The sequence below is a fragment of the Salvelinus alpinus genome, chromosome 14 (assembly GCF_045679555.1).
Source record: "Salvelinus alpinus chromosome 14, SLU_Salpinus.1, whole genome shotgun sequence".
Taxonomy (NCBI): domain Eukaryota; kingdom Metazoa; phylum Chordata; class Actinopteri; order Salmoniformes; family Salmonidae; genus Salvelinus; species Salvelinus alpinus.
In genome coordinates, this window is record NC_092099.1 from 8068773 (window position 1) to 8096359 (window position 27587).

At 43.2% G+C, this 27587-nt stretch overlaps 1 protein-coding gene across 8 annotated transcripts in view; it reads right to left on the minus strand.

Moving 5' to 3' along the window:
- Positions 1 to 17585, minus strand: part of LOC139538346 (solute carrier family 35 member F5-like) — a 31752-nt gene extending 14167 nt beyond the window's left edge. The window contains exons 1-13 of one of the 8 annotated variants that reach the window (XM_071340292.1): positions 16562 to 17583; positions 16017 to 16105; positions 15672 to 15731; positions 15516 to 15588; positions 15255 to 15396; positions 14578 to 14727; positions 14343 to 14408; positions 14110 to 14191; positions 5260 to 5450; positions 4561 to 4642; positions 4220 to 4307; positions 4068 to 4132; positions 3605 to 3709 (exon numbers count right to left, since the gene is read on the minus strand). In XM_071340292.1, the coding sequence (XP_071196393.1) occupies positions 3605 to 3709; positions 4068 to 4132; positions 4220 to 4307; positions 4561 to 4642; positions 5260 to 5450; positions 14110 to 14191; positions 14343 to 14408; positions 14578 to 14727; positions 15255 to 15389 (964 nt within the window). In that variant the 5' untranslated portion in view covers positions 15390 to 15396; positions 15516 to 15588; positions 15672 to 15731; positions 16017 to 16105; positions 16562 to 17583. Of the gene's footprint in view, positions 1 to 3604; positions 3710 to 4067; positions 4133 to 4219; positions 4308 to 4560; positions 4643 to 5259; positions 5451 to 14109; positions 14192 to 14342; positions 14409 to 14577; positions 14728 to 15254; positions 15397 to 15515; positions 15589 to 15671; positions 16106 to 16561 lie in introns of all 8 variants that reach the window. The other 7 variants (XM_071340291.1, XM_071340294.1, XM_071340290.1 and 4 more) reach the window with 7 other exon arrangements.
- Between the last annotated feature and the right edge of the window lie 10002 nt (positions 17586 to 27587).

The following is a 27587-nucleotide window of genomic DNA, read 5'->3' on the forward strand; positions in this document are numbered from 1 at the left end:
GCTGTGACACACCGCCCCAGACCATGACGGACCCTCCACCTCCGCTCCAGAGTACAGGCCTCGGTGTAACGCTCATTCCTTCGACGATAAACACGAAAGCTGTCAAGGCAAAGGTTGGCTACTTTGAAGAATCTCAAATATAAATATATTTAGATTTGTTTAACACTTTTTTGTTTACTACATGATTCCATGTGTGTTATTTCATAGTTATTCTACAATGTAGAAAATAGCACAAATAAAGAAAAACCCTTGAATGAGTAGGTGTGTCCAAACTTCGGACTGGTACTGTACATACAGAAGCAGAGATATTTACGTATATGGGGATCTTAACAATCCAATTGGGAGGTTAGATGACGATATAAATTATATTGATAATATTCCATTGCGTGTTGCTTTGGATGACTTTGTTAATCATCATGCGCAAACCCTATTAGAATTCCTTCAGGACACTAAAATGTGTATCATTAACGGAAGGATATGCCCCTGAAGCGATAACTTTACATCCATATCTGGCAAAGGAAAAGCTGTGGTGGAGTATATAGCTACCCCTCACGACTATCTAGAAACTTGTTTGGAATTTAAGGTGTTACCCCCTACACAGACAGTTGAAGAATACGGATGTTTTGACTTAATTGGAGAAAAAAAAAAGTTTGACTTCCTGATCATTCTCATTTATTTATGTTATTTTGTGTTGGCCACAAACTTTATCAACCAGGTATTACTGTGCATTATTCGTGGCAACAGATACATACCCCGTATAGGCCTATATTTAAGAAAAGACATGTGCCAAATGACTATGTTCTGAAATGTAGAGCTCTGGTGGAACTCTGCAAAGATGCCAAGAAACAACATTTGATTTAGATGTGTGGTATGGAACATTTTGTGATATCATATATTCTGAAATGGGAAAAAAATGATGCGAATAAAGAATACACCCCCAAGTCCAGGAAAGTTTACAAGCCGAAAAAGCCTTATTGGAATGATGAGTTACGGTACCTATGGTCTGTAATGCGCAAGGCTGAGTACTTATTTTTTTTTTACAGTGTGAAGATAGGAATACAACAGAAGAGCGTAGGAAGGAATTGAAGAAAAAACAGCATGTGTTTGATAAAAGACTGTGCATATTGAAACAGAGATATCAGAGAGGGCAGTTATTACAGCTTGAGGAGATACAGACAAGAAATCCTCAACAGTTTGAGCCAAATAAACAAGTTAGGACCAAAACGACATAAGAAAATAGCAGGGGCGGCTGAACTCTCATATTACGCAGGTACTTATGGAGTGGGAGAAGGGGATTGTTAGTTTGTTCTCAGGTAACGAAAATGTGGCATATTTTGGAGGAAGAATTTTATAAAGACATATGTTACCTGAGAACTAAACTGGAAAATACAATGTTACTCCACTTATATATGTAACCCGTACTTAAATGAGGAGCTGTCTGTGGCGGAAGTTTAGGTGATTGACCCTGCAAAAATGGGAACGCATTTGGCATTGTTGCCTAATGAAGTTTTAAAATCCCCTGAATTAAATGACGTCCTATATGATATGCTCCAAATTAGTTGAGTACAGTATACTGCCATCCACTTGGTATAAGTCTATAGTGAATCCCATTTCCAAATCTTTTAAAAAATGACCCTAAAGTGCCACTGAACTATTGAGGCATAAGTTTATTAAGTACGGTCTAGAAATTATATTCATCGATCCCCATTCTAGTGGAAGAACAAAATGGTTTTCGTCAATCCAGAGTATGTATAAATCATATCTTCTCGGTCTGTACAATAATCAGAAATAGATTACATGAAGAGAAGCCTACTTTTGCATTCTTAATTGATTTCCCAATAGCTTTTGATTTTGTAAATAGGGATATTTTAGCCTATAGTTTGTTAAAGGTAGGCGTTGATGGGAAATTTTATCACGCAATACAGTCTCTTTACAAAGTACCAATTGTTTGTGTGCATGTAAATTAATATCATACAGATTGGTTTCCCACACCCTCGGGTGTAAAACAAGGAGACACCTTATCACCGACTTTTTTGGCTATGTTTATACAGTACATTCGATAAGTATTCAGACCCCTTGACTTCTTACACATTGTTTTTTACGTTACAGCCTTATTATAAAATGGAAAAAATATATATTTATAAAAAATACTCAATCTACACACTACCCCATAATGACAAAGCAATAATAATTTATAAAAATTGATAAATAAATAAATATTACATAAGTATTCAGACCCTTTACTCAGTACTTTGTTGAAGCACCTATGGCAGTGACTACAGCCTCAAGTCTTCTTGGGTATGATGCTACAAGCTTGGCACACCTTTATTCGGGGAGTTTCTCCCATTCTTCTCTGCAGATCCTCTCAATCTCTGTCAGGTCGGATGGGGAGCGTCGCTACACAGCTATTTTCAGGTCTCTCCAAAGATGTTCGATCGGGTTCAAGTCTAGGCTCTGGCTGGGCCACTCAAGGACGTTCAGAGACTTGTCCCAAAGCCCCTCCTGCGTCGTCTTGGCTGTGTGTTTAGGGTCGTTGTCCTGTTGGAAGGTGAACCTTCGCCTCAGTCTAAGGTCCTGTGCGCTCTGGACCAGGTTTTCATCAAGGATCTCTCTGTACTTTGCTCCGTTAATTTCAACAGACCAGAGAATATTTAGATGCCTTTTGGCAAACTCCAAGCAGGCTGTCATGTGCCTTTTACTGAAGAGTGGCTTCCGTCAGGCCATTCTTCTTTAAAGGCCTGATTGGTAGAGTGCTGCAGAGATGGCTGTCCTCCTGGAAAGGTCTCCCATCTCCACAGAATAACTCTAGAGCTCTGTCAGAGTGACCATTGGGTTCTTGGTCACCTCCCTGACCAAGGCCCTTCTCCCCCGATTGTTCAGTTTGGCCAGGCGGCCAGCTCTAGTAAGATTCAGGGTGGTTCCAAACTTCTTCCATTTAAGAATGATGGAGGGCAAGGTGTTCTTGGGGACATCAATGCTGCAGACATTTTTTTCTTGTACCCTTCCCCAGATCTGTGCCTCAAAACAATCTGGGGTTGGAGCTCCATGGACAATTCCTTTGACCTCATGGCTTGGTTTTTACTATGACATGCACTTTCAACTGTGGGACCTTTTATAGACAGTTGTTTGCCTTTCCAAATCATGTCCAATTAATTGAATTTACCACAGGTGGAAAATCCAATCAAGTTGTAGAAACATCAAGGATGATCAATGGAAACAGGATGCATCTGAGCTCAATTTCGAGTCTCATAGCAAAGGGTCTGAATACTTATGTAAATAAGGTATTTCTGTTTTCTATTTTTAATACATTTGGTAAAATTTCCCAAAACTTGTTTTTGCATTGTCATTATGGGGTATTGTGTGTAGATTGCTGAGGATTGTTATTTATTTAATGTTTTAGAATAAGGCTGTAACATAAGACATTTTTGAAAAAATCATGGGGTCTGAATACTTTCCGAAGGCACTGTATATACCTATAATCAATTCAGGAGCATTACATAGAGTTATATCAGGAAGTAAAAGAGCATCTGAAAATCAGCAGCAGACCACGCTGCCACACTTGACTCTAGTAAGAAAGGTCATAGATGATCTATGATCTACATACCAAAGAACATGGGGATGTCCAGCTTGTCTTCCCGGTCCACCTTCCTCTTGATCATGACGATGTAGACTGCGTACAGAGCAGCCCCAGCCAATGACCACAGAGAGCCTGAACACAACATGACTTCATCATCACGTTACATCCCTGTATCATGAGTTTACAACTCTCATGGTTACACTCCAAAGGGTTTTTCTGCTAGCAATGCAAGCAAACGTGACATCGTGGCATGGCTTGCACTTTCAGAGTAGATTTAATGGTTTAATAATACATTGTTTTTATATAGCATATTTATATGACACAAGGACGCGTTAAAGTAGTACATCAAGTACAGTACAAGACATGCCAAATACAACCAATATGAAGTGGGATAGGAGGGTAACAGGAGGCAGGAATAAGGAATATAGGGGGGGGAAAAGCCTAACAAAAACTATCTATTTATCTACAGCACTTCTATCTCCCTGGTTACCTATAGTGCCTTTTCCGTCAGGGCTGTCCATGCTGGAGAAACTGACCAGAACCACTCCTCCCATGCTACAGGGTAAGAGACCAGAGAAACAGTGTCACTACAGAGTAACAACCCAGAGTAACTACAATAATTCAGCTGATGTCAAGGCTTACCTCAGAGCCACAGCTAAGAGCTTGGACAGAGTAAAGCGGTCGCTGCTATTACTGGGAAATATGGCCGCCAGGATGAGGGTGAAGAGACCTGGTGAGGAGGAAGATAACAGCGAGACTGTTCACAACACGTACTGTACAGAGTTCAACCTGTTCAAGGTGAAATGTTTAAATACATATGCTGTGATTTTCCAACATTGGAACATTACTTTGCAACAATGTTATTACAAAGGCCCATAATGACTATTAGAAAAAGGTTATAATCATCTGTGTTTTTTCTATTCATTGTAAGATCCTACATGTACATTTCGCTGAGTAAAATCACATTTAGTATATGGACTCACCTGAAGTGGAGGACAGAATGTTCACTATGGCAACCTGCGTGTCCGACAGGGCCTCTTGGTAGGAGAGGTTTGCTAGGAACCACTGTGAGGGAGAGAAGTAGGAGAGGGAGAAGTGTCAGCATGACACACCTCTGATTTGTAACAAAGATGGTAGTTTACTTACTAGTACTAATCGTGTGTGTAGTCTACCCCGAGTTCTGGGTCATTGCTCATGTGGGAAATGAGTTATGATACCAACTTTGGGCTTGTAAACAAATCTTTGTAAGACAAACGAGTTGAAGATTCTACATGCATAATGTGTTAATTTAAACTCATTTACACTATTCATGAAGGGAGAAGTCCAAAGCCATGACTTGTTGAGCGAATTCTTCAGCAAACACACTCTGCAGCAAAATGAGTACCACCAGCAATAACTTAATGATAATAACAGAAACGTTTTGGTTAACTTACCTTGACAGTAATGTCAGTAATGAGAGACATCATCAAAAGGCTCTCATAGCCAAATCCCAAATGCAGGTACTCCAAAGACGCATTCTAGATATAATTTCCCCCCCCTCCAACTTAATACGGAAGTTCCAAGCTAGTATACAAAATGTCTGAGAGTCTAACAAGTCATATGTCTACACACACTGACAAAAAAAAGTTCCCCCTCAAACGGATACAAATAAAGTTATTTGAATTAGACTTGAATTAACTTACCACAAAGCAGAAGAAGAAGCTGATCTTGGCCACGTCGGTGACGGTGAGCTTTCCCACCGTGCGGAGCATGGACTCGTGGTCCTTGGCGGCGGGGTAGGACATGCGCGACAGCTTGGCCTCCAGGGCCTGTGTGGACGGGAGCTGGCGCACCTCCAGGATGTTGCTGAAGCGCACCCGTTGCTTTTTAGAGGCTGAGAGGTTGAAGGGAAAGGACAGGGGGTAAAGTGGTTGATGGGTCACAGCATGACCAATAGAATGAACCGGACAATGAAAACTTTAAGTAGAAATAAAGCATGCGTTAGCTTATGTCATTGTTTTAGGAACCAAAACCATGAGAACATTTTGCACAGTCATTCTCTGAAAAGCATCTCATACCCTATACTGTGCTTTAGGCACAATAGCCTGGGATTGAATAGGGCAGCTTTCGAATTAGAACCACAATTGCCACTTTCCTCAAAATGTGACCCATCACGTAAACTCAGCCAAAACAGAGATGCTAGTTCTAGGTCCAAACAAAGAGATCTTGCTGTTGGATCGGACAATCAATCTCGATGGCAGTGTAGTCGTCTTAAATAAAACTGAAGGACCTCTGCGTTACTCTCGACCCTGATCTCTCCTTTTTCCATCTTCGTAGCACTGCGGAAAAAGCTAATCCATGCTTTTGTCACGTCAAGATTAGACTACGTCAATGCTCTACTCATGGCTACCTGGATAAGGCACTAAATAAACCTCAGTTAGTGCTAAAAATGGCTGCTAGAATCTTAACTAGAACCCAACAAGTTGATCATATTACTCCAGTGCTAGCCTCTCTACACTGGGTTCCTGTTAAGGTTAGGGCTGAATTCAAGGTTTTACTGCTAACCTACATAGCATTACATGGACTTTCTCCTACCCATCTCGCCAATTTGGTCCTGCCGTACATACCAACAAGTATGCTACGGTCACAAGACGCAGGCCTCCTTATTGTTCCTAGAATTTCTAAGCAAACAGCTGGAGGCAGGGCTTTCTCCTATTGAGCTCAATTTTTATGTTATGGTCTGCCGATCCATGTTAGAAATGCAGACACGGTTTCAACCTTTAAGTCTTTACTGAAGACTCATCTCTTTAGTCAAATAAAATACAATTGTATAGACCTTACAGTGAAATGCTTACTTACAAGCCCTTAACCAACAATGCAGCTTTATGAAAATCCCCCCCAAAAAAGTAAGAGATAAGAATAACAAATTATTAAAGAGCAGCAGTAAATAACAATAGTGGGGCTATATACAGGGGGTACCGGTACAGAGTCAATGTGCGGGGGCACCTGTGTCAAGGTAATTGAGGTAATATGTACATGTAGGTAGAGTTATTTAAGTGACTATGCATAGATAATAACAGAGAGTAGCAGCAGTGTAGAAGGGAGGGGAGGGGGGGGCGATGCAAATAGTCTGGGTAGCCCTTTGATTAGCTGTTCTGGGGTCTAATGGCTTGGGGGTAGAAGCTGTTTAGAAGCCTCTTGGACCTAGACTTGGCACTCCGGTACCGCTTGCCGTGCGGTAGCAGAGAGAACAGTCTATGACTAGGGTGGCTGGAGTCTTTGACAATTTTTAGGGCCTTCCTCTGACACCGCCTGGTATAGAGGTCTTGGATGGCCGTAAGCTTGGCCCCAGTGATGTACTGGGTCGTAAGCACTACCCTCTGTAGTGCCTTGTGATCGGAGGCCGAGTAGTTGCCATACCAGGCAGTGATGCAACCCGTCAGGATGCTCTCGATGATGCAGCTGTAAAACCTTTTGAGGATCTGAAGACCCATGCCAAATCACTTCAGTCTCCTGGGGGGGAATAGGTTTTGTCGTGCCCTCTTCACGACTATCTTGGTGTGCTTGAACCATGTTAGTTTGTTGGTGATGTGGACACCAAGGAACTTGAAGCTCTCAAACTGCTCCACTACAGCCCCGTCAATGAGAAAGGGGGCATGATTGGTCCTCCTTTTCCTGTGGTCCACAATCATCTCCTTTGTCTTGATCACGATGAGGGGGAGGTTGTTGTCAGGTCTCAGAACTCCTCCCTATAGGCTGTCTCATTGTTGTCGGTGATCAGGCCTGCCACTGTTGTGTCATCAGCAAACTTAATGATAGTGATGGAGTCGTGCCTGGCCGTGCAGTCATGAGTGAACAGGGAGTACAGGAGGGGACTGAGCACGCACCCCTGAGGGGCCCCCGTGTTGAGGATCAGTGTGGCGGATGTGTTGTTACCTACCCTTACCACCTGGGGGCAGACGATCAGGAAATTCAGGATCCAGTTGCAGAGGGAGGTGTTTAGTCCCAAGGGCCTTAGCTTAGTGATGAGCTTTGAGGGCACTATGGTGTTGAACGCTGAGCTGTAGTCAATGAATAGCATTCTCACATAGGTGTTGCTTTTGTCCAGTTGTGAAGGGCAGTGTGGAGTGCAATACAGATTGCATCTGTGGATCTGATGGTGCGGTATGCAAATTGGAGTGACCAGCCTTTCAAAGCATTTCATGGCCACAGACGTGAGTGCTACGGGACGGTAGTCATTTAGGCAGGTTACCTTAGTGTTCTTGGACACAGGCACTATGATGGTCTGCTTGAAACATGTTGGTATTACAGAGAGAGGTTGAAAATGTCAGTGAAGACACTTGCCAGTTGGTCAGCACATGCTCGGAGTAAACATCCTGGTAATCCTTCTGGCCCTGCGGCCTTGTGAATGTTGACCTGTTTAAAGGTCTTACTTAGATCGGCTGCGGAGAGCATGATAACACAGTCGTTCGAAACACACGACGTCCTCGATGCACTTATTGATGAAGCCAATGACCGATGTGGTGTACTCCTCAATGCCATCGGAAGAATCCCAGAACATATTCCAGTCTGTGCTAGCAAAACAGTCCTGTAGCTTAGTATCTGCTTCATCTGACTACTTTTTTATAGACCGAGTCACTGGTGCTTCCTGCTTTAATTGTTGCTTGTAAGCAGGAATCAGGAGGATAGAATTGTGGTCAGATTTGCCAAATGGAGGGTGAAGGAGAGCTTTGTACACGTCTCGGTGTGTGTAGTAAAGGTGGTCTAGAATTTTTTCCCCTCTGGTTGCACATTTAACATGCTGATAGAAATTAGGTGAAACTGATTTAAGTTTCCCTGCATTAAAGTCCACGGCCACTAGGAGCGCCGCCTCTGGATGAGCGTTTTCCTGTTTGCTTATGGCGGTATACAGCTCATTGAGTGGGGTTTTAGCGCCAGCATCGGTCTGTAGTGGTATGTAGACAGCTACGAAAAATACAGATGAAAACTCTCTAGGTAGATAGTGTGGTTCGTCCTATTTATTGTCCAGCGATTGAACGTTAGCTAGCAGGACGAAAGGCAAAGGCAGATTAGCCACTCGCCGGCTGATCCTCACAAGGTACCCTGATCTTTTTCTGCAAAATCTCAATTTCTTCCTCCAGCGAATGACAGGGTTCTGGGCCTGGTCGGGTGTCTGTAGTATATCCTTCCCGTCTGACTCATTGAAGAAAAACTGTCTAATCTGAAGTAAGTAATCGCAGTTCTGATGTCCAGAAGCTCTTTTCGGTCACAAGAGACGGTAGCAGCAACATTATGTACAAAACAAGTTACGAACAACACGAAAAAACTAACAAAATACCATGGTTGGTTAAGAGCCGATAAGACTGCAGCCATCACCTCCGGCGCCATCATAAACATCTGTAGTAGGTCCTATGATTGAGTGCAGTATGGCCCAGGGGTGCGAAGGTGAACGGCAAGGCACTAAAGTGACGAACCACCCTTGCTGTCTCTGCCTGGCCGGCTCCCCTCGGATTCTCTGACCCTATTACAAGAGTCACTGGCTTGCTCATGCTCTCCCATCCTTCCCATCCTCTCCCATCCTTCCTGTTCACCCTGTGGTGGGGGAGATCTTTGTGGGCTATACTTGGCCTTGTCTCAGGGTAGTAAGTTAGTGTGTTGATCCCTTTGGTGGTGTGGGGGGCTGTGCTTTGGCAAAGTGGTGGGGTTATATCCTGCCGGGTTACCCTGTCCGGGGTTAACTTTGGACGGGGCCACAGTGTGCTCCAACCACCCCTGTCTCAGTCCCCAGTACCTATGCTTTAATACTCTATGTGCCGGGGAGCTAGGGACAGACTGTCATATCTGGTGTAATTCTCCCGGAGATCCTGAGCCCTAGGACCATTTCTCAGGACAACATGGCTATACGACTCCTGTCTGTCCCCAGTCCACCTGGTTGTGCTGCTGATCCAGTTTCTGCTGTTCTGCCTGTGGCTATGGAACCCTGACCTGTTCACCTTGTCCTGGACCTGCTGTTACGACCCTCCTCTGCTGGTCATCTATGTACGTTTGAACATTTTGAAGAACGATCTGGCCTTAATGGCCATGTACTCTTATAATCTCCACCTCGGCACACCCAGAAGAGGACTGACCACCCCTCAGAGCCTGGTTCCTCTCTCGGTTTCTTCCTTGGTTCCTGCCTTTCTAGGGCGTTTTTCCTAGCCACTGTGCTTCTACATCTTCATTGCTTGCTCTTTGGGGGTTTTAGGCTCAGTTTCTGTATAAGCACTTTGCGACAACTGCTGATGTAAAAAGGTCTTTATAAATAAAGGTGATTTGATTAATTGACTTGAACGTGTGAGACCCCTAGAGGTCTTTGCGGGACTGATTTCTTCTTCTTCCTGCTGCTTTTCATACATCACCCGCCCGCTCCCGATGGCTTTTTGTCTGACTCCCACCCACGCCCACAAAAACAGGTTTCACAGTCCTGCAAATGTTATTTTAGGTGTATCTGACTCAGCTCGCTTGGCAGCTTTGGTCCCAGCCATTTTGGACCTTATATGCGCAAAAATAACTTAAGAAACGCAAGAATTACCAGAGATTCTCGCTCGGCCCATTGTATTAGGCTATCGGTATTAGGCCTAATAGGCTATATCAGCCAATAGGCTAAACATAGTTTGAAAGAGAGACAAAGTTGGAGGAGAGCGGACATTTGCACTTTCTCGAACTACGTTTTGCATATAGCCTACCTCTTAGGAGTGGGATGATTTGCAGGCAGATAACAAGTGATCTGATAAGACAATGTAGTAAACTATAGCCCGATCAAGTTTATGAAGTAGATATTCTTGGAAAGTTAACTGTCCCGTGCTTCACCACCCATACATAACCTAGTGCTGATAGGTCTACTCTATTGAATTGAGACCACACGAGCACCTGATCTCGCACGTCCAACTAGGAGAGTGAAGGTAGGCTATTGAACTTGAAGCAGTAAGAATGATGAGAGCGGACACTGACTTCCTCTTGAGCTACGTTTTGCATATAGCCTACCTTTAGGAGCGGGACGATTTGCAGGCAGAGACAAATAAATGGTAACAGGCTATTTATTGAAAAGGAAAAGGCGCAAAGAATGATGATCCAAAAAAAGTGTGCACTTGATTCCGCACGCCCAACTAGGAGAGATAGGCTACTTAACTTGAAGCAGCGAATGATGAGAGTTTGTGAATAGTGTGACAGAGATGTGCTTTTAATAAAATAGATAGGTTAACGCATACAAAACGGAAAGACGGCAGTTTCCAAATAATCTGCGCTGTCTAAAAATATGTTAATCCTAAAGTTGTTAGTCTGACCACCCGGTCCCGCCTGCAGCATGAAAAATTACGACCGCGCCACAATGATCTCTGTCAGGGCCTGTAATGCAGCCCTCTAGCGACATACTGTAATCAGCCAATAACGATCAGCCAAGACAGAGAAATATGAAATCCTGTCATTGTCTCATAGAAAAAAACTAAGCCCCAGTGTCACTCAATGGTGAGACAGAGTTCTCATGAGACAACCTTTCCTTTCACATTGTTTATCGACTCACTATCCTGAGTCAAACCTGGGAGGGCCATCACATCGAACAGCTCAACAGCCCCCTCTGTTGGTCAACACCGCAAAGTGTATTTTCCATTCTACAACTTCATTATTTGCTAAGGTCTTTACATGTTTCTTCCTAGGAAAACCTAGAATTTTTTATGATTGCTTGAGATGTTATGAAATAAATAATTGTTTTGAAGGCTTTGCATTCCATATCCAAAGGACCTTAAAATTCTGAATGTTTGGTTAAATTGTTGCCAAGAGATTTTCTGAATTCAGTCCTCACCTGGCAAGCTAAGATTCCGCAGATTTTTCTGTCTCTCTGGTGGATAATTGCAGAACTTCATTGGAACAACTTTCGTCAACTCTTGCAATCTTATTCTGAATCAAAGGTCTGACGACATTTACAATTGGGGATATACCCTTAGAAGGTTTGAGCCTGTGATCTTCACTAGGTGGAGATGAGGGAGTCTGATTTTGATCTTTTGATCTCCCATGTCTCTGGAGGAGTTTTACAAATCTGTTGTGGATTCTACCAAGAGCTGGGATGAGACCCATGACATCATGAGAGACTATTACAGCAAACTTATTGAAAAGAGGGATGCAGTGAATGTGGACTTTTGTGGAAAGGAGAACAAGAAATAATAAGCACTTAGAAAGAATCAGAGACCAGCTGGTGAAAACGATCAGCTGTTTGATGAGAAGTCGTCAATGCATTTAGTGCCACCTTAAGAAGAATGAAAGTCCTCAAGAAAAAAACTGTCTCACAAGCTGCTCCTTGAAAATATCCTGAAAAGATCAAGAACCAGAGGATGGAAGCTGAGGTGCAGAGGCTTCAGAAGCAGCTGTCAATCAAATCAATTTGCAGGCCGGAGGCCAGTGCTCACGCAATAATTTGGTTCTGGGACCAAAGAATATACACATTACTATTATTTATTATAATGTTAGGGCTATTATTTTATTAATTTGTTTAAACCAATTCCTAATATTTACCCATATTGGGTGAAAATTGCAACAAGATGAGAAGCAACTACAACTTGAGGGAGGGAGACAGCTGGACACATTGTGTGGTTGTAGACAGACCATGTGTGGTTGTAGAGGGATTGTCAAGAGGGATTATCTTACATCTAAAAACAATTAATAACAGTAAATTCAAGTTATGCGATGCTCCTTATCCCCACGGTGGTCAGGATTATCATATTCTGTCAGTTAATTATCTTTTAAATTTGACCACATCTAGCTCTCTAATGTAGAGAACAAAGACTGCCCATAGGGTAAAACAAGTAAATTATTGAAAATAGAAAAGGGCATCTCAAATACAAAGACAGTTCAGAGGATTCCTACTCTCCAACGTGATAAAAAATGGATTATTGAAGGGTTTCTTTCAACAACACTCATTAATTCTATCTGGTAAATGTAAGTGCCTTCAGAAAGTATTTAACCCCAGTACCTTTTCCACATTGGCTTGACGACTTCTAAAGCTTAAATTTAAAATGGATCAACTTAAAATGTTATGTCACTAATCTACACACAATATCCAATTATGTCAAAGTGGGTTTTATTTTGACAAATTTTGACAAAATAATTAAAATGTAAAGATGAAATGTCTTGAGTCAATGAGTATTCAACCCCTCTGTTATGGCAAGCCTAAATAAATTCAGGAGTAAAAATTTGCTATAAGGTCGCTCAGTCGCTGGTGACCAGGGAGGTTTCCCAATGCCTCGCAAAGAAGGGCACCGATTGGTAGACGGGTAAAAACATATATTAAAAAAGTAACAGACACTGAATATCCCTTTCAGCATGGTGAAGTTATTAATTGGGCTTTGGATGGTGTATCAATAGACCCAGTCACTAAAGATACAGGTGTCCTTCCTAACTCAGTTGCCTCAGAGGAAGGAAACTGCTCAGGGATTTTACGATGCGCGAAAAGTAATTGTAAAACAGTTACATCGCTTATTGGCTATGATAGGGCAAAACTGAGGGTGGATCATGAACATTGTAGTTACTCCACAATACTAACCTAAAAGACAGACTGAAAATAAGGAAGCCTAAACAGAATAAAAAATATTCCAAAACATGCATCCTGTTTGCAACAAGGTAGTAATGTAATACTGCAGAGAATGTGGCAAAAAAAGTAACTTTTTATCCCGAATACAAAACATTGAAAGACGGATCCAGAATTCTAAATAATGTCACGAGTCTGTGTCAGATCTGATATGATTGTCACGGGTATCGGGTATGTGGAATTTTAACTGACTTGTCCAGAAGGGCCCGTACAGATCCGAACAAGACTGCTGCAGTAGACAGAGATGCTCTTGCTTTTCAAGAGAGTGAAGCGTGGCGCGTGTAGCTTGTTGTTGGCCAATCATAAAGCAGCAATAGGCTACAGTCGCAGACAGGTACTACGTAATCATTTTTTATTATAAATAACCTATCTATGGCAGCTATTAGTCTAGTATAGTGCTAATCGGCTTGGTTGGTTGCTGTCTCTTGTCTCGCCCTCCCTCCTCCCTGTGTCACTCACTCACAGTTCGGCCCCTCCCCCACCTGCTTGAGCGGCACCTCTCTCCCTCCTCTCGCGCTTTATCAATCTGACAAGGTCAATACGGAACGGGTCTAGTTGTCACCTCTAGTCCAAAGCTCTTAGAGAAACTTACCAAAGAAGACTTACACCTATAATTGCTGACAAATGTGTTTCTAACATGTATTGACTCTGGGGGCTGAATACTAATCAAGTTATATGAGTGTTATTTACATTTTTTCCCACTTTGACATGAGTATTTTGTGTATATCGTTGACAGAAAATGACAATTAAATCCATTTTAATCCCGCTTTGTAACAAAAGCAAAAGGGGTTGAATGCTTTCCGAATGCACTGTATCAGTTTGAAGGCTTCATTTACCAGCAGAAAAAGGCAATACATTGCATTACTTATAGATCAGTCTGTTGGTTAGTCTTCTAAAGATGTTATTTCTCTATTTAAAAAAAAGTTGTAACACTCACTGGAATCACAATCTCCAATGGCACAGTTTGTATGTTCAGCCGGAAGGTCCTGAAACTTCACTGGAACATACAAGGGTTCACTCTGAAGAAAGAAATATAGAGTTCAACTAATGCACTAACTAAAAGCATTACTTATCGTCCCATTTATTTTCATTGCAGTATATTCAGCCAGCCAATAGTAAAATCAAATTGAGAGTAAGAGAGAATACAAAAAGCAAATAAATTATACTCACTAGGGTATGGTCATTCAAACTGGTGTCGTTGATACAGGGGGTAAAGTAGGCCTCGGCATCAGCAAACTGTGGAGAGAGGCGCTATAGGTTAGACTGGGCTGTTTTATCATAGCAAATCAACATAGTACCAACGACTACTACTAAGATACTGCACTAAGCAACAATTCATCTTTAGATGGAAACAACAATGTATCGTTGCCTCCCTGTGGTTGTGAGACATCAGTGCTATACGTACAAAGGCTGCGTGTCGTCCCTGGAGACTGCCCGTGCACTGCTGCCTCCATGGCCGCCACAGCAGGAACCCCAGCAGGTACAGCACAAACAGGGAGGTCTTGGTGAACGTGCTGAAGAAGGGCTTGTTGTACTCCTGCCGCTTGAATATGTACTGGGGGGAAAATAGAGAAAATACTCATGACTTACTGTACAAATGGCTGGAACTTAAAACCGATCCAGTGCAGATTTTTTTTTAATAAATAGGGAGAGGTCACTTTGAAACTAATGAGATGTGGCTAATCCTAGTATTCAAAACTGCCACCTAGTCCCTACTTGTGTAGTTCTGCAAAGGCTGGACAGATATTAGCAACATAGTGAAAACATGACCCCACTGGAAGGCAAGGTGAAGCTACTATCATATTCTTACTCAATCATTTTAAATCTATCGGGTAGGGGTTAGGGGTCAAGCATTGTCTTATAATTGAGCACTAGTCTTAAGCTTTAGCATATTAGCCAAAATAAGGGTTGCCTAACCCAGGCCATCCAGTTCTGCAGTGTTGCTGGTTTTCATGTCTCCCTGTGCACCCTCTGTCTGGAGAGTGCACCTGACAATCAGTTCCAAGCTAAAATGCTAATACAATAATAAGTAGGCCTGTGGCCTGCGGAACCAGGGGACTACAGGAAGTGCTAGTGTCTTACTGAGGTGAGCTCAGAGGAGGCCACCCAGATGATGTCCACCAGCAGGAGGATGACCACCCCCAGGGCCATGCGTCTCCGCTGGGCCACTGTGCTGCCCTGAGACCCCATGCGGTTCATGAGGAACACCCACACCATCTGGACACTGCTTGACAAACACACAAACTCGTTATCGCACAAACACACACACATTTTTAAAAAACTTTTTACAAACTGTAATACCAAAACGTCTGAGATGTTTTTCAGATGTGACAGTGACAGTACCTGGAAATCCTAATACAGGATTATTCAGCGTTTTGGACGTTCTGACTCTCCTCAGTCAGGCAGGAATCTGAAACTGAGTCAAAGTAGGTCATGAGAAAATTGTGCAACAGTCCTCCTATCTGCTGTGCACAGAGCTCATCACATGCAATCTCTTACCAATTAATATTGTTATGTAACACTGAACGTTGTTGTTGGGGTGAAAATCCATATGGACATCTGGAAACCAGAAAGATGACACAGGCTAGGCCTAATTGTTGGGTGAAAACAGTTTCCCAGGACACAAGAATGTGGGTTTTGTTCAGAGCAACATCAACCAAAGCTACTGTCTTTTTTGTGACATAACAAACTCAATTTAACACATTATTTTCACATCTATTCAATTGCTCTTTTGAACTGGTTTCCCCACAAATACATACATGGTCCTAAGTGAGGAACGTCCAGACCCCACTCTATCCCTGTCAGCCGGCGTATCACATTTAGAACCCGTGTACACTTTCTCACCAGTCTCTCGATGCGTTCTGCCCAGGTTGGCCTAGTGTCAAAGTACACCTCTAGGCACCCGATCGTCTCCACTCAGGCGTACCTTCAGCCTGATAAAGAACACTGTCTGAGTTATCTATAGAAAACCTGATTCTCCACCTCAACGATTGCTTCCTGTACCTTCCTGACTGCGTATGGTACATGTATTCCCTTCTAACCATAAGGCCCCATCATCTTCAAATGAAGACCTTTCGATACCTAACGTGAGCTAGCAAGAGCAACAATTTCTTCCTCTGCTCACCACGACTCACAAGCTTGTTAGCTACATGCAAATTAGACAGATGCTAGCTAACTAGCTAGCTAATTTAGTGTACCTGAATTAGTTTACAATATAGCTAGCAATGTCTTTTTTGTTGCAATATGGTACATGCAGTACTGTAGAAACATACGGAGGTCATTGTTAGCTAACATTAGCTAGCTATCCCGAAGTTTAACGTTACAGCTAACTTAGCTGGCTAAGTTGGCTAGCTAGCCGGCAACATCAACAACAAACCATTCGTATTTACCTAGCTACCGTTAGATGGCAAGTAGGCTTCGTTCTTTTTGACGTGGTCGTTACTTCTTCGCCTTTGCAGAAAAATACAACTGCTGGATCATCAGTAATAAACGTACAGTATGCGATGATAACACAAATATCTAAACTGGTTTCGATGTAAACATGAACACTCCTTCTCTTCTTCTATGGTATATTATTGACGATCACAGAATGTAATGTGCATCCCGCCATCTATTATGCGGGATGGAAACAGGATTCCCCTTCTGTTAAAAATAAATAAAACAGATCTGATACCTACACAGGCTCAAGGGGAACCTGGGAGTGCGGTTTTTTCCGGTCTTCAAATGTAAAATCCTTAGGTCTCAAAAACGTTTCTGCTGCAGCCACAATAATGTCCAGTTTTTTAGACTTGTGATATACAGTTTATAACTGTGGCGACACTCTTTCTTCTTGTTGTGGCTTTCCGGCAGACTAGACGCTGTGTTGCATATTGCTGTCTTTCGCAGGTCAGAGTGCGAATTGCACATTTCGGTCACATTTCAGTCCTCTACTCTCTTCACTGCCGCAGCATAGGAAACGTGCCCTCTCAAACTCTGGTAATCTCAACCTGTCTCTCTCTCACAGGGCACTTTGGATCCACAGCTTCATGGGCACACCAACAGTTGACACACAGTGCTTTCTCATTCCAACTGTAATGTTCCTCTGACTATGCCCTCCTGCACATTTCTCACATTGTGGGAACCTAAAGCACCGTAGCGGGTTCGGAACATAGGACCTGACAGAATAGAAAATATAACCTAACCTGACTATCGGGAAAAAACTCTCTGTCAAAGCTCAACAAGACAGACGGTATTCTCAGTTGCGCCATTGCCACTGGGTCTACGCTTCACCAAACGGCAGTTGTCAAACACTAGGAATATTCCTTTTCATTTGATCCACCTCTACACTCAACGCTATGGGCTGGGACCCAGCAAAATTGCACTACTACACCCTGTCTCTCGATTCTTCTTAACATTAATGCCTCCCATTAACACTCCTAATTCTTCTTCTTGTTCTATGATATTATGGCAGTCCCCAAGCATACGTTAGAGGTGCATGTCGCCAACCTGTGTGGGCTGTGTGTCCGCCTACTGTTCTGGAGTGTGAAATTAGTTTTTGTGACAAAAAGGGGAGGGAAAAATGAATCATTGTTTAAAAAAAAGCCCTACCAACTAACCCTACATCCATTAAAACCTCACCACTATTCCACTACTTTGGCCTTTCTTATCCTAGAACACTATCATTCAATACAACTTGTCATTAAAGGTAGACTTAGCCAAATTACGTTGCCACGAGCAGCACCGCAGATATTGAGATGAGCAAGATGCAAGACTTCGCTCTCACTAGCTAGGTTTCCATCCAATTTGAAACGGAATATGTGAATATTCAAAAATTGACAATAAACAACATGCCCATTTCCCACCAGAGATGTTTTTCCATCCAACTGACTTTTTGCGGTTAACGGATAAAAAGCTGTGCGTGATGACGTAGTGCATTAAATTCCCATGTACCGAATAAAAAATACAAGTTAAATGGGTTTCCATCACATTTTCAAATCTACTGATGGTTTTGTCACAAAAACGGTTGCGTTATATAGCAAATGTGCCCACTCTGGTCTTGGCACATGCGGTTTAAACAACAGCTCGCATGTACAGTGCAGGTAGGCTACGTACATTATGAGATTATTATGGATAAGAGCGATATTATTTGTATTTGTCAAACTGCAGCCAAGCATCGATCATCATGTCACCAGAATAAGACCCTCGATATTTATTGAAAAGGAGCATCAAGCTCATCACCTTGCACATTTATCTCCCTATGAGGTTCATCTTAATTGATTTAATCTGTAGTTTAAAGGAAAACTTCACACAAAAACTATATTTTGGTATGGATTTAATTAGTCCATTGTTGACATAGTCTTGCAGTATCATATGATGCAAAATGCATCATACAGTGATGATTTCTGTATTTTCAAAGTTACATATCTTGAAAACTTGAATGCTGGCAAGCAAAACATTTTGGGACTATGTCAACAATGGACTAATGAAACAAATACCAAATGATAGTTTTTGGGTGGAGTTTTCCTTTAATAAAGGCATGCTTTCCAAAGTCATAGTGACCCTACAACATATCACCATTTCTTGCATTATACATTTTACCGACACAAAAAGATCCCACCATATCAAATTAACAAATGTTCTGTCGGCCTTTAATGTTCACATCAGCCCGGTCATTACTTTTTTCATGTGTTAGGTAATTCATCCGCATGAAATGGTTGGATGGAAACATGGTTACAGTAACAGACAGGTTCGCTTCATGCTGTTCACAGCGTGGTAGACAGGGCACCAAAACAGCAGAGAAGCTGAGCCTTGCGCTTCAACGATCTTAGTTGTTGCAGAAATTTACCCACTATGCTGTTTACTTCCTGCATCTACATCATTCTCCTTCTTCTTTGAAGTTTAACGGCAGTTGGCATAAAAATATGTTGCATTACCGCAATGAAATAGAGAATAATATAAATACACTGCTCAAAAAAATAAAGGCAACACTAAAATAACACATCCTAGATCTGAATGAATGAAATATTCTTATTAAATACTTTTTTCTTTACATAGTTGAATGTGCTGACAACAAAATCACACAAAAATGATCAATGGAAATCAAATTTATCAACCCATGGAGATCTGGATTTGGAGTCACACTCAAAATTAAAGTGGAAAACCACACTACAGGCTGATCCAACTTTGATGTAATGTCCTTAAAACAAGTCAAAATGAGGCTCAGTAGTGTGTGTGGCCTCCACGTGCCTGTATGACCTCCCTACAACGCCTGGGCATGCTCCTGATGAGGTGGCGGATGGTCTCCTGGACAGTCTGTGGTGCAACGTGGCGTTGGTGGATGGAGCGAGACATGATGTCCCAGATGTGCTCAATTGGATTCAGGTCTGGGGAACGGGCGGGCCAGTCCATAGCATCAATGCCTTCCTCTTGCAGGAACTGCTGACACACTCCAGCCACATGAGGTCTAGCATTGTCTTGCATTAGGAGGAACCCAGGGCCAACCACACCAGCATATGGTCTCACAAGGGGTCTGAGGATCTCATCTCGGTACCTAATGGCAGTCAGGCTACCTCTGGCGAGCACATGGAGGGCTGTGTGGCCCCCAAAGAAATGCCACCCCACACCATGACTGACCCACCGCCAAAACGGTCATGCTGGAGGATGTTGCAGGCAGCAGAACGTTCTCCACGGTGTCTCCAGACTCTGTCACGTCTGTCACATGTGCTCAGTGTGAACCTGCTTTCATCTGTGAAGAGCACAGGGCGCCAGTGGCGAATTTGCCAATCTTGGTGTTCTCTGGCAAATGCCAAACGTCCTGCACGGTGTTGGGTTGTAAGCACAACCCCCACCTGTGGACGTCGGGCCCTCATACCACCCTCATGGAGTCTGTTTCTGACCGTTTGAGCAGACACATGCACATTTGTGGCCTGCTGGAGGTCATTTTGCAGGGCTCTGGCAGTGCTCCTCCTGCTCCTCCTTGCACAAAGGCGGAGGTAGCGGTCCTGCTGCTGGGTTGTTGCCCTCCTATGGCCTCCTCCACGTCTCCTGATGTACTGGCCTGTCTCCTGGTAGCGCCTCCATGCTCTGGACACTACGCTGACAGACACAGCAAACCTTCTTGCCACAGCTCGCATTGATGTGCCATCCTGGATGAGCTGCACTACCTGAGCCACTTGTGTGGGTTGTAGACTCCGTCTCATGCTACCACTAAAGTGAAAACACCGCCAGCATTCAAAAGTGACCAAAACATCAGCCAGGAAGCATAGGAACTGAGAAGTGGTCTGTGGTCACCACCTGCAGAACCACTCCTTTATTGGGGGTGTCTTGCTAATTGCCTATAATTTCCACCTGTTGTCTATTCCATTTGCACAACAGCATGTGAAATTTATTGTCAATCAGTGTTGCTTCCTAAGTGGACAGTTTGATTTCAAAGAAGTGTGATTGACTTGGAGTTACATTGTGTTGTTTAAGTGTTCCCTTTATTTTTTTGAGCAGTGTATATTATACTTTGTGATACCAAATGGGAAAAGGGAAAAATAAAACAAAACCAAAGAACTGGGAGGATGGGACACCATCACTCAACACACCCTGTAACTCTTCTGAAGTCTTCTGAACTCATCCTTGACCCATCCTCCTCTACCTTCTTCACTGCCTCAGCATGTGACACCTTCTGCACTACTCTGACTAGCCACCTGTGATAGAAAAATTACACATTTACCTAATTTGTTTGAATTTAATAGTTAGCAATTAATACTTAACAAGTAGGAAGATATTTCTGTCCTGTTAGTGTCTGTGTTTTTATGGTCTCAACTCTAGTTCCCTGCAGCTTATCTGGGCATATAGTCACTAGAGATGGCTTGAGCTGACAAATGAGTTAAGGACTGCATTACATAGAAAAGATGTGGTGGGTGTGATAGAGATAGCCAGGAGGAGTTTAGAAAAAATCCTCATTGTCTCTAAATCATCCTTGCATCTGGGAAACTAAGCCAGGGTGGGGTTAAGACGACAACCCATGTGCAGATAACGTCAGGATGAACCCAGAGTGGCTAATTATGCTCCTTGGTCTGCATAAGGGGGGTTAAACCAACCATGACTGAGCATTGTTAGTGTCAGCTATATATAGTATTATGCATTTGTGTAAAGGTTAGGTTACTCGGTCCAACACTCAAGGGTGGGGGGTCAACCAGTCTCATCATTGCAATAATTAATTGATATTAAATACAGATGATTGTTTGAAGAAATGACAAAACGTTTCTCAGTACTGAATTTCCACAACACACCTCAACCTGCTTCTCTCTCACCAGACACTTCCAATTCCCAGCATCATAGGCACCCCTACAGTTGACACACACAACTTTATCCACCAAAACTACACAATCCTCTATCCCATGGCCTCCTGCACACTTCCCACACCTTGGAATTTCCCTCCTACAAACTGCTGAGACATGACCATAAACGTTGCACCAGAAGCAGCGCAGTGGATTTGGCACAAAAGCTCTAACAGGACACTTGATATATCCTAACATGATTTTGTCGGGTAAAGACTCTGCCTCAAAACTCAAAGGGACTGACAGTGACTATGTTTCACCACGCTCACCACCGGGTCTGCGTTGCACCAAACGGCGAGCATCAAAAACACCAGGAATATTCAACTTCAATTGCCCCACCTCCACACTTAACGCTACCCCAGAAAGCATGAAACAGATCTTGACCCAAGTCGCATGACACAGAGCGCCCGCTCCCTCTAGTCAGAAGAAACACAAACAAATATCACAAGTCCACTACAGGTTACCTTCACTCCTCTCTTCTGTCTGATGCTGTCTTCCTCCCATCCCTGACTTTTCTCTGTATTTAAAAGAGATGCCTGCCAATAGTGTCTTGATCTATTCCACTGCTCCTGCCATCTCTGTGACACCACTGTCCATAACGTTACAGCAATTTGCCTCTGCCTTGCTCAGGGTTGCATGCTTAGTAACCTCCTATACTCCCTGTTCACCCACGACTGCATGGCCGCGCACGATTAGGTTTGCAGATGACACGATGGTGGTAGGCCTGATCACTGACGACGATGAGACAGCCTATATCGAGGAGGTCAGAAACCTGGCAGTATGGTGCCAGGACAACAACCTCTCCCTCAACGTCAGCAAGACAAAGGAACTGATTGTGGACTACAGGAAACGGATGGCCGAGCACACCCCCATTCACACCGACGAGGCTGTAGTGGAGCGGGTCGAGAGCTTCAAGTTCCTCGGTGTCGACATCACTAAGGAACTATCATGGTCCAAACACACCAACACAGTCGTGAAGAGGGCACTTCCCCCTCAGGAGGCTGAAAAGATTTGGCATGGGACCTCAGATCCTCAAAAAACACACATACACACGCTACATGTGCTCACACACACACAAAACACACACACAAATGCATATTGATGCCACACACACAATCAATCAATCAAATGTATTTTTAAAGCCCTTTTTACATCAGCCAATGTCACAAAGTGATATACAGAAACCCAGCCTAAAACTCCAAACAGCAAGCAATGCAGATTTAGAAGCACAGTGGCTATTCAAAACTCCCTAGAAAGGTAGGAACCTGGGAAGAAACCTAGAGAGGAACCAGACTCTGAGGGGTGGCCAGTCCTCTTCTGGCTGTGCCGGGTTGAGATTATAACAGTACATGGCCAAGATGTTCAAACGTTCATAGATGACCAGACGGATCAAATAATAATAATAATCACATTGGTTGTAGAGGGTGCAACAGGTCAGCACCTCAGGAGTAAATGTCAGTTGGCTTTTCATAGCCGAGCATTCAGAGTTAGAGACAGCAGGTGTGGTAGAGAGAGACAGTCAAAAACAACAGGTCCGGGGCAAGGTAGCACGTCCGGTGAACAGGTCAGGGTTCCATTGCCGCAGAAGGAACAGTTGAAACTGGAGCAGCAGCACGGCCAGGTGGACTCGGGACAGCAAGGAGTCATCAGGCCAGGTAGTCCTGAGGCATCAGATCCTCCGGGAGGGAACGGAGAGGGAGAGAGAGAGAATTAAAGGGAGCATACTTAAATTCACACAGGACACCAGATAAGACAAGAGAAATACTCCACATATAACAGACTGACCCTAGCCCCCCGACACGTAAACTATTGCAGAATAAATACTGGAGGCTGAGACAGGACGGGTCAGAAGACATTGTGGCCCCATCCGACGATACCTGCGGACAGGGCCAAATAGGCAGGATATAACCCCACCCACTTGCCAAAGCACAGCCCCCACACCACTAGAGGGATATCTTCAAACCACCAACTTACTACCCTGAGACAAGGCTGAGTACGGGACGAACCCGAGGGAGGCGCCAAACCCGGACAGGAAGATCACGTCAGTGACTCAACCCACTCAAGTGACGCACCCCTCCTAGGGAAGGGATGGAAGAGAACCAGTAAGCCAGTGACTCAGCCCCTGTAATAGGGTTAGAGGCAGAGAATCCCAGTGGAGAGAGGGGAACCGGCCAGGCAAAGTGTGTTGCTCCAGTGCCTTTCCGTTCACCTTCACACCCCTGGGCCAGACTACACTCAATCATAGAACCTACTGAAGAGATGAGTCTTCAATAAAGACTTAAAAGTTGAGACAGAGTCTGCATCTCTCAAATGGATAGACAGACCATTCCACAGAGATCAGGGTCCAGAGTAACACTGAGGTCCTTCACAGTTTTATTTGAGACGACTGTCAGATCCAACAGACGTTCTCTTTGTTTCTTGGAACCTAGAACTAGCATCTCGGTTTTGTCCGAATTTAAAAGTAAAACATTTGCCACCATCCACTTCCTTATGTCTGAAACACAGGCTTCCTGGGAGGGCAATTTTGGGGCTTCATCATGTTTCATCAAAATGTACAGCTGTGTATCGTCCGCATAGCAGTGAAAGTTAACATTATGTTACCGAATGACATCACCAAGAGGTAAAATATATATTGAAAACAATATAGGATTACAAAACTTGAGTGTCTCCCTTGATCCTAGGTTCTGGCAGTGTTGTGCAGACTCAGGACAACTGAGCTTTGGAGAAATACGCAGATTTAAAGAGTAGTCCATAATTTGCATTCTAATGATCATGATCTTTTTGTCAAAAATGAAAGCCATCCTCTCTTGGGGAATGCTTTTAAGTTAGCTTTGCGACAGTATCAAAAATACATTTTGGATTGTTCTCTTTCTCCTCAATTAAGTTGGAAAAATAGGATGATCGAGCAGCAGTGAGGCCTCTTCGATATTGCACTGTACTGTCTTTTCATGCTAGTCGGGAAGACTTCCAGTTTGGTAGAGCGCCATTTCCATTCCAATTTTCTGGAAGCTTGCTTCAGGGCTTAGGTATTTTCTGTATACCAATTTCTTATGACAAATGTTTTTTGTTTTTAGGGGTGCGACTACATCTAAGGTATTACGCAAGGTTACATTTAGTTCCTCAGTTAGGTGGTTAACCGATTTTTGTACTGCGACCTCCTTGGGTAGGTGGAGGGAGTCTGGAAGGGCATCTGGGAATCTTTCGCTTGTCCGAGAATTTATAGCATGGCTTTTGACGATCCTGGGTTGGGTCTATGCAGATTATTGGTTGCGATTGCAAACGTAATAAATTGGTGGTCCGATAGTCCAGGATTATGAGGAAAAACATTAAGATCTACAGTATTTATTCCACGGGACAAAACTAGGTGCAGAGTATGACTATGGCAGTGAGTAGGTTCGGAGACAAGTTGGACAAAACCCACTGAGTCGATGATGGGTCCGAAAGCCTTTTGGAGTGGGTCTGTTGGCTTTTCCATGTGAATTTTAAAGTCACCAAAAATGTGAATATTATCTGCCGTGACTACAAGGTCAGATAGGAATTCAAGGGAACTCAGTGAGGATCGCTGTATACGGCCCAGGAGGCATGTAAACAGTAGCTATAGAAAGTGATTGAGTAGGCTGCATAGATTCCGACTGTTCTACCACAGATGCCGGGAGCTGACACTGTCGTAGTCCATGTGGGGTCAAATGACATCAGGAGGGCTAGCTCGGAACATTTGAAAATGGATTTTGAAGAAGTGATTTTAGCGTTAAAAGACTCCAAACAACAGCCAATAATTTCAGGTCCAGTACCATCGTTGGGCCGCGGGTGTGAAAGATTCAGCAGACTGCTGGCATTACACATCTGGCTAAAAGACTTCTGTAGCTCTGCTGGAGTCACTTTTATTGATAACTTTCACACCTTCTGGAAACAGAAGATACTCTACAGGAATGACGGAGTCCATCCAAATCATCTTGGCTCCTGGACTCTGTGTTGAAACAATAACTGGTAAATGATCCAAGACCAGCTCAGTTAATCCCTACCATTGTGACAATGAATGGTCATGATGCTGCATCAAACGTACATGATCTTAGGGGCACTGGCAAACACAATGTAAGTAATTTAATTTATGTACCCCTAATTGCACTGAATACATCTGTTTATCCTACAGCTGTTGTAAGCAGTAATCATGAGCCTATAAACCAGAGTTACACTGTTAGCACTGAGGCAGTGTGCAATTGTAGGAAGACCACTTTATGCAGCTCACCCTGCACTATCAGCTCCAATGTAAATAACATGAGTAAGTCTACCTCTGATAAGCTTCCCAGTAAAGTGCAAAGAATAGCCCATATTAACATATGTAGCCTAAGAAACAAGGTCCATAAAGTCAATAACTTGCTTGTAACAGATGACATTCATATTCTGACTATCTCTGAAACTCACTTAGATAATATATTTGATGATACAGTGGTAGCAATACATGGTTATAACATCTACCGAAAAGACAGAAATGTCAACGGAGATGGTGTTGCGGTCTATATTCAGAACCACATTCCTGTAAAGCTTACAGACAATCTAATGTTAAATACTGTTGAAGGAATATGGCTACAGGTTCATCTGCATCACCTAAAGCCCATGCTTGTGGGAAGCTGCTATAGACCACCAAGTGCTAACAGTCAGTATCTGGATAATATGTGTGAAATGCTTGATAATGTATGTGATATCAACAGAGAAGTATATATTCTGGGTTATTTAAATATTGACTGGCTATCATCAAGCTGCCCACTCAGGAAAAAAATTAAAACTGGAACCAGTGCCTGCAACCTGGATCAGGTTGTCAGTCAACCTACCAGGGTAGTTACAAACAGCACAGGAATTAAATCATCAGCATGTATTGATCACATCTTTACTAATGCTGCAGATATTTGCTTTAAAGCAGTATCCAAATTCATAGGATCTAGTGATCACAATGTAATAGCCATATCTAGGAAAACCAAAGTTCCAAAGGCTGGGCCTAATATAGTGTATAAGAGGTCATACAATAAGTTTTGTAGTGATTCATATGTTGATGATGTAAAGAATATTTGCTGGTCTGTGGTGTGTAATGAGGAGCATCCAGACGCTGCACTTGACATATTTATGAAACTACTTATTCAAATCAAATCCAATTTTATTTGTCACATACATATGGTTAGCAGATGTTAATGCGAGTGTAGCGAAATGCTTGTGCTTCTACTTCTGACCATGCAGTAATATCTAACAAGTAGTCTAACAATTTCACAACAACTACCTTATACACACACAAGTGTAAAGGAATGAATAACAATATGTACATAAAAATATATGGATGAGTGATGGCCGAACGGCATAAGCAACATGCAGGAGATGGTATAGAGTACAGTATATACATATGAGATGAGTAATGTAGGGTATGTAAACATTATATAAGTGGCACTGTTTAAAGTGGCTAGTTATACATTTATTACATCCAATTTTTAATTATTAAAGAGGCTAGAGATTTGAGTCAGTATGTTGGCAGCAGCCACTCAATGTTAGTGATGGCTGTTTAACAGTGTGATGGCCTTGAGATAGAAGCTGTTTTTCAGTCTCTCGGTCGCAGCTTTGATGCACCTGTACTGACCTCGCCTTCTGGATGATAGCGGGGTGAACAGGTAGTGGCTCGGGTGGTTGTTGTCCTTGATGATCTTTTTGGCCTTCCTGTGACATCGGGTGGTGAAGGTGTCCTGGAGGGCAGGTAGTTTGCCCCCGGTGATGCGTTGTGTAGACCTCACTACCCTCTGGAGAGCCTTACGGTTGTGGGCTGAGCAGTTGCCGTACCAGGCAGCGATACGGCCCGACGGGATGCTCTCGATTGTGCATTTGTAAAAGTTTGTGAGTGTTTTTGGTGATAAGCCAAATTTCTTCAGCCTCCTGAGGTTGAAGAGACGCTGCTGCGCCTTCTTCACCACGCTGTCTGTGTGGGTTGACCATTTCATTTTGTCCGTGATGTGTACGCCGAGGAACTTAAAACTTTCCACCTTCTCCACTACTGTCCCGTCGATGTGGAGAGTCCACGATCATCTCCTTTGTTTTGTTGACATTGAGTGTGAGGTTATTTTCCTGACACCAC